General features: G+C 45.4%; 1 protein-coding gene across 9 annotated transcripts in view; it reads left to right on the top strand.

Moving 5' to 3' along the window:
* Positions 1-1591: 1591 nt before the first annotated feature.
* Positions 1592-9967, top strand: part of LOC102937703 (U2 snRNP associated SURP domain containing) — a 69383-nt gene continuing 61007 nt past the window's right edge. For 2 of the 9 annotated variants that reach the window (XM_037909277.2, XM_007055002.4), the window contains exon 1: positions 1592-1901. In XM_037909277.2, coding sequence (XP_037765205.1) covers positions 1857-1901 — 45 coding nt within the window. In that variant the 5' untranslated portion in view covers positions 1592-1856. The remainder of the gene's footprint in view (positions 1902-9967) is intronic. The other 7 variants (XM_037909278.2, XM_043522826.1, XM_037909276.2 and 4 more) reach the window with 6 other exon arrangements.

Below are 9967 nucleotides of genomic sequence, written 5' to 3'. Positions count from 1 at the left end.
ATCATCCTGGCAATAAGTTACAGGTCTCTCACCCCAACTTTAGGAACAGGCTATCTTTGGCTGACATTTCATCTTATCAAAGTTCTGTAATATAACATGGTATATCAACAAAGCACCCCCATGATGGCAATTGTGTATGTAGCTATAAGCATGTCCATTGACTTAAACGGGACCTAAGTACAAGGGTGCTTCAGTGTTTTGCTGATCATAACCAGTACCTAAAACTTCACCCAGACAGTGCAGTATGGAGCAGTAATGTAAAATGCTCCCACCAGCTCACCTTGCTCAGAAGCTGGGCAACCATGTTCAACACTAGCTGATGCTTCCTAGAGTATGTCTACACTATGATAAGAAACTCATGGCACTGAGTCACAGAACACAGGTCAACTAACTTGGGCTAACAAGGCTTGGGCCATGGGCCTAAAAATAGCACTGTTGACATTCAGGCAGTCAGGCTGGAGGCCGTAGGCTCTGAGACCCTCCCCACTCATGGTGCCTCAGAGGCCAGGCTCTGTCAACCTGAGCCTGAACATGTGCAGAGCTATTTTATTGCCCCACAGCCTGAGCCCTGCAAACCCAAATCAGCTGACCCAGGCCAACTGCAGCTGTGCCACAGGCTTTTTATTGCAATGTAGACATATCTCTAGTGGCCTTTGTAGACAGCCAGGTAGAGCCTGTTGCAGGAATCGACTCTAGAGATAATAAAGGCATAGATACAATTTCCCCCACCCCCGCCAGCATTGAAGTCCAGATTCAGCAAGACACTGCTTAGCTTTAAGTGCATATATAGTTCCACTAAAGTCAATAGGCTATTCATATGCTTAAGTACCTTGCTGATTCAGAACCTGTCTTTCTCCTCATTCATTTCCCTCCCCTTCTCTATCTATTCTTGGTCTCTCCCTCCCTTCCCCTTTGCTCTGCCCCTTTCTGATCATGTTCTTTCCTTCTTACCTCTCTGCCCACTTTGAGTTCCCTACCAACCTTCCAGTTGGCTTCTCATCCCGTTCCTGCTTCGTTTTTACCCCCTTATGCCACCATCCATTTTTCCTCTTTTTTCTATCTTTTCCCCAGCTTTCTTACTTAAATATTAAGGGGCATTTTGCTTCCAAAGTTCTGAGCTCCAAGCTTGCCTCATTATCCTACCCATTGTAAAGGCCTGGGAGAAGCAGCCACTCCAACAGCACTCTCTCACTGATGGGGGATCTTCTCCTGACTTTGCCTCACAGTGACATGCATGCTACAGGCAGAATGAGAAGCAAAGTCCCAGCTGCATGAAACAGCGCACATCTGGTGGCATGGGAACTGCATACAGAGAGCAGCTCCCAAAACTGAGAGCAGGATCAGGAAGGGAATTATCATTTGAGTAAAGTACCAGAGCAAACATAAAAAAAAGTAAGAATATTGTACTGGTCAGCCCAATGGTCCACCTAGGCAAGTATCCTGTCTTCAGGCAGTGGCCAGTGCCACTACTCTGCCTAATCCTCCACTCTGTTTCACCCCTACCAGTACGCTCACTCCTGGGGCCTTATTCACCACTCTCTTACGCCAGTGTTAAGCTGGTGTGACTCCAGTGCAATCAATGGGGTTACACTGGGGTAAAACGCGTGTACGTGACGGGAGAGTCAGGCCCCCTGACACAAACGCAGCACACTGCAGTGTGTTTAGGTCGACAACGGCTGCCGCGCGCTCATCAGGCCGAGCCAGACCCGCCGCCGCAACCCCGCCATCCGCATCGCTAGCTCGGCCATCGATTCGCCGCACTTCCCCCCCCGCCTCCTCCGCGCGGCCTGTCCCCTTCCCTCTTCAATCGGTGCTCGATTCCTTGCCGCCAGGGCTGAGCCAGGGAGAGAATCAAGATGGCGGACAAAACGCCAGGCGGGTCGCAGAAAACCAGTGCGAAGGTGAGGCCGCCTCGCGGGCCCTGCAAGCGGCGCCGCTGCTCGGGGCCCGCTCGGGCAGGGAGGGTAGCGGCACCCATCCCCGGGGGCGGGGGAGCCAGGGCGTGCGGGACGCACGGACCCAGGTGCGCAGGCCGTGCGGCCTGCTCCGTCCCTCCCCTCCGCGGCGTTACTGCGGGCTGCTGGCGGCGGGACGGATGGGGCAGTGGGGAAGGACTAGGGCAGCAGGGAGGTCGGGGTCCAGGGTTTCTCCTACTGCTTAGCTAGCATCAAAAGGGGAGGGGGGGTCTAAGGCCTGTGGGAAGCGCCCCCCTCCCTGCACCATTAGCCCGCGGGGCCCCCTCCCGGCACCCAGTGCTGGCACCACGTTCTCCCGGGGCGGGGGTTGTATTGGGGCAGAGCGGGGTGCATCTGCAGCCTTGCTCCTCTGGGTTTGCCCTCTCACAGCGCTGCACTTCTGGGGGGTGGGATCGATGCCCCCCCTTACTAAGATTCATGTTAAACTAGTTCTCTTGCTCATTTGGGATGGATTTTGCCACAGTTTTGTTTCACTGAAACACTCACAATCTCAGTAGCTTTACAGGGCCTTGTTTGAAGGCCTTATTTTTAAAGCTTCTTGCTCTGGTGATGAACAGTTTTGTTGTAAATTTCAGTTCCAGATTGAAACCATTTCCCCTTTACTGTCTGTTTTATGCCCAAATTATTTGTTATAATCTCTCTGTTAGGGTGGGGGGCAACTCAGGTGTTCTTAGGCCATGTTTACATTATCATTTATGTCAGTAAAACTTATGTCACTCAAGGACGTGAAAGAAACACTCCACGAGGGATATAAGTTTTGCCAGCATAAATGGTAGTGTGCACAGCACTATATTGGTGGGAGAGTGTCTCCTGTTGACATAGCTAGCTGCTCATTGAAGTAGTTTTATGTCAACCAGAGCACTCTCTCCCACTTTGGCATAGAGTGGCTAAATGAGCAATCTTACAGCTGCACGGCTGTGCATCTGTAAACTCGCTAGTGTAGATGTGGCCAGTGACTCTGAAGAAACAGAGACATGTCCAAAATCACATGGCAAATCAGCATTTTCTAGTGTCTGATTCCTAGTCCTGTGCTCAGACTGCTAGGCAGTTTTTCAGATGTTTTTGGTTTGACAACTTTGCAGCCTCATGGAATGCATTTTCTCAGTGTTCCCAATTCCCATGGCTGACATGATTTCCTATAATACTGGAATAATCCAATATTTCCTACAATCCTGCAGCAACATTTGCACGGATCCTGTGTCCCTGTGGAGCCCCCATGCAGTTGTAAGATTGGGGCATATGAACCGTATCCTCTTGACTCAAAAGTCTAGAAATGTTTGGAGTTTATATTTTTGTGGTAGTGGGTGGAAATGAGGAAGAGGTTGTTATAATAATCAAAGGCCTCAATCCTGCAGACACGTGCATGTGCTTAACTTGATTCACATAGGTATTCCCATTTCCTACTTTGGAAATATTTAAACCTGTTTAGGGAACGTTTCCCGATTGTGGATTAGAAATTTGTAGTTAATTTGAGATTGACTTTTCTGTTTCCATCTCCCGCTTCTCACTTCTGGTTGAAATCATTGGTGTTTTCCCTCAGTGAGCCAACTTTATTGTGCATAATTAACACTGCTGAGGATTGAGAGGCTCGAATCAAGACTATATGGTAGCCACTGGCTGGCTTGTTTAAAGCCACATAGGAAATCTGCATTTGATCAGGGTGGATGCTTAGGAGTAATACCCAGAAGTGGGAGAAACATTTGTTGCCTGAATCTCCCACAAAAGTGAGGAATCAGTAGGGACTATAGTCTACTCCAGTGGTTGGGTGCTCTCCAGCACCTGGTAATGATCCTAGGGATAGTGAAGCCATAAATTCTCTTCCACTCAATCCCATTGCAGGTATTAAGCTATGTCTACACTATGGACCTTATAGCAGCACAGCTACACTGCTGCAGCTGCACCGCTGTCAGGTCTCCTGTGTAGCTGCTCTATGCTCATGGGAGATTAAAGCACTCCCAATGAGCAGCAGTAGCTATGTCAGCATGAGAGCATCTCCCACCGACATAGAGCTGTCCACACCAGTGCTTTTGTCGGTGAAACTTATGTTGGTTTGGGGTGTGTTATTTCACACCTGTGGCCGACAAAAGTGCTATTGTAGACAAAGCCTTAGAGTGGCCAGCCAGTAACAGTATGTAGTTCTTCCTAGCAGCTGGCTATTCAGTCTTCCCAAGCGGAAGGGTCGTGGGCCAGGAATAGGATATGGGACTTGGAGAACCAAGATTCTGTTTCTGTCGCTACTCAATATGTAAATTATTTAACCTCTTACTCAATTTTTCCTTTCACCAAAGTGGGGATAACTTATCCAGCTCAGATGAAATGAACTATATATAGATATTAAATATGTAAATGTCCCCCATCACTGGGATGTTGTTTTTTCCCCCCGTTGATCTATTCCAAGTATGATCAGAAAGCCTTATTTCCCCAGTCACTGCCTTCAACCAGGAAGTGGACCCAGAGTTTGGGAAGGGAAAATATACACTCAAGCTAAACTTTATATATGGGAACTTAGCGGTGGAAGTGTTTTATGTTGAAAACTGTTCTTGTATTCAAGGGTAATTAGGAAGAGGTACATTAAAGTGTTGACCCGAATCAATATTTTGCCTTCCTCTGCAGCATTGGGCATGGGTCATTAGAGTAAACAGTAGATTCCCTGTAACTTGAAGTCAAAAATTGTCATCTTCATCACTTAACAGTGCAAGGAAATGCACACTCTGCATTGCTTTAAGTGAGGCAGTGTATTAATAAAAACTGGGAAATAGCACTCACCTTTTTCTGAGTTAACAGCTTTCTCTGGTGAGTCACTATGTGCCAGGAACAGTGAAGTAAAATCTACAAAAATGTGCTGAGTTTCAGTGTGGTTGCTGTCCATAAGATTTGAAGAAGCAGTGGTGTTAACTTTCAGGTGGTATTTTAATTTTCATTGTGTTGCTACTTAAACTTGTAAGCAGGAATGAAAGAGGTGGGTACTCACTCCTTCGCCCGTGGAAAAATATAAAAGAAGTATGTGTCCTTCTCTTTCTTCCTCTGCTTTCCAGCAGCGATGGGTTGAATACCGGCTGCACCTGCTTTTACAAGTTTAGCAGTAGCAGTATAGTAATAAATTAAAATGTCATGTGCTTCAGAAGAAATGACTTCTAATTCTTTATTCAGGTCTACAAGTGATATGGATTTAACTAGTGAAATAGGAAATACACATAGGTATATAATTTACTTTCCAGAAATTTTTGCTTATTTTGATATAAACTATTTGTAGACAGGTATGTTAAGAGGAGGGGTGAAGAAAGTAGTGGGCCTTGGAAAATGCAGTTTCTCTTAGTGAATGGGAAGATTTCCCTTTTGAGCATTAGAACTTAAATTATTAGTTTCTACTGAGTTAAAGCTTATATACGAGTATAAAAGTGAAGCCCTTAAAATTTCAAGATAACCCATATAATGTGCGCAGATACAACATTGTCTTTCTGATGTTTTAGACAGCAATTGCTTTTGCTACTTTTCATAGTCTTGCCCAGCAGCAACAGTATGTATTTAACAAAACTCAGTTTCAGTGCTGCTGTTCAGAATCCTGTGAGCAGTAGTAAAACTACTGTATCAAGAATCCTGTCAATTTCACCCTGTGAGTTACATTTTTAAAAACCTATCAGGGCCACTGCTGCTCCCGCAGCCACATTTTATTATTAAAGCTCACGTTTGGAATTATTTACAGGGAAGAGGGCTCAAAATAAGAGGTTGGAGGGAAGCCTCTTTTCTTCCCCACCCTTTATTTGTAGCAGCCATGGGGCGAAACGGGGGTGGGGGGAGTTTGAGTTTGAAGAGCTGAGGCCAGATTTTCAGCTCTTCTGTAGTACTGTTTGCACTTCTCTGGTGATAAAAAGCAGCTGTAAATGTGGCTTCTCTGGCACCATGAGGATTGCTCTTGTGGAAGCAAAGTGGCTAAGTGGCGTAGAGCCAATGTATTGGCATTATCTCACCACTTTTCTAAGCCTTTACCCTTAAAAGTTAGATCAACCTAGCTGCTTTGCTCATGAAAAATTTTGTGTCCTGAGTGCCGAAGTTAGGTTGACTGAACTGCTGGCATAGGTGTGTCTGTGTCAGTGGTCCCCAAACTTTTGTATTGGGGACCCCTTTCACACAGCAAGATTCTGAGTGCGACCCCCCCCCCCCCCAAATTAAAAACACATTTTTTAAATATTTAACAGTATTATAAATGCTGGAGACAAAGCAGGGTTTGGAGGTGGAGACTGACAGCTTGTGACCATCCACATAATAACCTCATGACCCCTGAGGGGTCCCAACCCTCAGTTTGAGAACCCCTGGTTTATGTCAGTGGAAGATGTGTCTCTGGTGCTGTAGTGTAGACATGCTCCTACTATGAAGGTGTGATGGGGTGTCCTTATGCCTCAGTGATTCCCAGCTGCCAGAATAGACCCTTGGGGGCTGTTGGCCATTGGTGCAACTTAGAGATGTTTCAAGTTGTGCCTTGAAATCCTCTCAGTAACTTCATGATCAGATGGCTTAAAGCTGTAAGAATCTGCATCTTTGAAGCATTCAGGGGGTTCTCCAGGAGAAGAAAGAGATACTCTTCTTCCTTTGAGGAGTTAGAGGGGAGATAGAGCTCAAATGTGTTGAACTGTGAAACTACTAGCTAGAAGCTGATAGGAATGCTGGAGTCTCAAGAAGTGGCTTTGGATGGCATCTTGATAATAAATTCTAGTATGTGGAGGAGTTGAGGCTCAGTTTCTTTCCAGTACAGTGACCCTCACCTGTGGGCCCCTTGTCTTTTGTATCTGCTTGTGTCTAGTAGGCTGAGTTTTCTGGCTAAGAATTTTGTATGGTTCAATTTTTGGCAGCCCAGTTTGACACTTTAAAGGGGCCTGACTTTTCAAAAGTGCCGAGCACCTGCCTTCTGAAAATTGGGACCATACAAGGTTTTTCAAGTTGGGCACCAAAAAGTAGTCACTTCTGAAAATCTTGACCTTTACCTAATTTTGTTAGTAGGTAATGTTACCGTAGTTCATAAAAATGTGGGTTTATTAAAGGAATTATGGGCTACGTAGGTCAAAACAATATGTTGGCTATCAGTGTTCCCTCTAATTTTTCCCACCAATGTGCGGAATGAATTTTATGTTCACCAATGTGGAGATGGTGTGACACATCACCTTCATATCAGTGCACATAACAAAATTCATGGGGGTGGGTGGGGCCGAGGGGTTCGGAGTGTGGGAGGGGGCTCAGGGCTGGGGCAGAGGGTTTGGGTGCAGGTGTGTGAGTACTCTGGCTGGGGGTGTAGGCTCCGGGATGGGGCTGGGAATGAGGGGTTAGAGTGCAGGAGGGTGCTCAGGGGCTACGGCGGGGAGAGAGGACTTCCCCCAGCTCTCTGTCCCCGCAGCAGCAGCACCTGGGCTGGGGGGGAGAGGCGCTTCTCCCTGCTGCAACAGCTCTGGGGTTGGGGCTGCAGGATAGGCGCCCCTTCCCCTGGCCCCAGCAGGTCTGGGCCAAGGGAGGGCTGCGCCTGGGTCTGGATCAGGCTTGTCTGGCCACGGCTGGGGCCAGGCTGCCCCACCCCAGCCACGGCTGGGGCCGATCTGGCCACGTCACCCCAGCAGATCCGGGTGACCCATACGCAGCTGGGTCCGGCCACGCCGCAGCAGAGTTCGGGCTGGGGGAGGGGTGCCCCTCCCCCGGCCGCGCAGGTCCACGAGAGCGTTCCTTAAGTGCCTGCATGGCACTAAATAGGCTGCTGCACGGCTGGGCAGCTTGCTGGTAATTTAGTTGGCTATGGTCCCAAATTAAGGTTTGTGAAGTATTTTGAAAAGAATGCATCTCAGTGCGTATTTTAAAATGGTTTTTCGTGTAGTACGTGGAAGTGATATGACTTTTGTAATCTGACAATATTAGGGAATTTAAATTAAAAAATTTAAATCAGAACATAAGAATGGCCATACTGGTCAGACCAAAGGTCCATCTAGCCCAGTATCCTGTCTCACGACAGTGGCCAATTGCAGATGCCTTCAAGGGAATAAACAGAACTGGTAATCATCAAGTGATCCATTCCTTGTTGCCCATTCTCAGCTTCTGGCAAACAGAGGCTAGGGACACCATCCCTGTCTATCCTGGCTAATAGCCATTGATGGACCTCTCCTCCATGAATTTATCTAGTTCTTTTTTAAACTCTGTTATAGTCTTGGCCTTCACAACATCCTCTGGCAAGGAGTTCCACAGGTTGACTGTGCGTTGTGTGAAAAAATACTTCCTTTTGTTTGTTTTAAACCTGCTGCCTGTTAATTTCATTTTGTGACACCTAGTTCTTGTGTTATGAGAAGCAGTAAATAACACTTCCTTATTTACTTTCTCCATACCAGTCATGATTTTATAGACCTCTATCATATCCCCCCTTAATCATCTCTTTTCCAAGCTGAAAAGTCCAAGTTTTATTAATCTTTCCTCATATGGTAGCCATTCCATACACCTAATCATTTTTGTTGCCCTTTTCTGAACCTTTTCCAATTCCAATATATCTTTTTTTTGAGATGGGGTGACCACATTTGCACGCAGTATTCAAGATGTGGGCGTGCCATGGATTTATATAGAGGCGATATATTTTCTGTCGTCTTATCTATCCCTTTCTTAATGATTCCCAACATTCTGCTTGCTTTTTTGACTGCTGCTGCGCATTGAGTGGATGTTTTCAGAGAACTATCCACAATGGCTCCAAGATCTCTTTCTTGAGTGGTAACAGCTATTCTAGATCCCATCACTTTTTTTTATAGTTGGGATGATGCCTCTTATGCTTATCAACATTAAATTTCATATGCCATTTTCTTGCCCAGTCACCCAGTTTTGTGAGATCCCTTTATAACTCTTAGCAGTCAATTTTGGACTTGAGTAATTTAGTATCATTTGCAAACTTTGCCATCTCATTGTTTACTCCTTTTTTCAGATAATTTAGGAATATGCTTAGTGGCACTGGTCCCAGTACAGATTCTTGAGGGACCCCCAATATTTATTACTTTTCATTTTGAAAACTGACCATTTCTACCCTTTGTTTCGTATCTTTAACCAGTTACTGATCCATGAGAAGACCTTCCCTCTTATCCCATGACTCTTTACTTTGCTTAAGAGTGTTTTGTGAGGGACCTTGTCAAAGGCTTTCTGAAAGTTGAAGTACACAATATCCACTGGATCCCCCTTGACAACATGTTTGTTGACCCCCCCCCCCCAAAAAAAAAAAAAAAAAAAGAATTCTAATAGATTAGCAAGGGATGATTTCCCTTTACAAAAGCCATGTTGACTCTTTCCCAACATACTGTGTTCATATATGTGCCTGATAATTCTGTTCTTTTACTATAGTTTCAACCAATTGGCCTGATACTGAAGTTAGGCTTAACAGCCTGTAATTGTCAGGATTGTCTGTGGAGCCTCTCTCAAAAATTGGCATTGCATTAGCTATCCTCCAGTTCTCTGCAACAAAAGATGATTTAAGAGATACGTTACATACCACTGTTAATATTTCCACAATTTCATATTTGAGTTCCTTCAGAATTCTTGGATGAATACCATCCGGTCCTGGTGATTTATTAGTGTTTAATTTTATCAGTTTGTTCCAAAACTTAATCTATTGATACCTTAATCTGAGACAGTTTCTCAGATTTGTGCCCTAAAAAAATGGCTCAAGTGTTGGAATTTCCTCACATCTGGTGCAGTGAAGATTGTTGCAGAGAATTAATTTAGCTTCTTCACAACTAAGTGCTCCTTTAGCACGTCAGTTGTACAGTGACCCCACTGCTGGATTGTCAGGCTTCCTGCTTTTGATGTACTTAAAAAAAAAAAAAAAAATTGCTGTTAGATTTTGTGCCTTTGCTAGTTTTCCTTCAAATTCTTTTTGACCTACCTAATTATATTTTACACTTGACTTGCCAGAGTTTTTCCTTTCTATTTTCCTCAGTAGGATTTGATCTCTTTACGCCTGCAACTGCCTCTTTTACTCTGTTGGC

The sequence above is a fragment of the Chelonia mydas genome, chromosome 9 (genome assembly GCF_015237465.2).
Source record: "Chelonia mydas isolate rCheMyd1 chromosome 9, rCheMyd1.pri.v2, whole genome shotgun sequence".
Classification (NCBI taxonomy): Eukaryota; Metazoa; Chordata; order Testudines; family Cheloniidae; genus Chelonia; species Chelonia mydas.
Note: the sequence above shows the minus strand (reverse complement) of the source record. Positions and strands in the feature narration are given on the sequence as shown.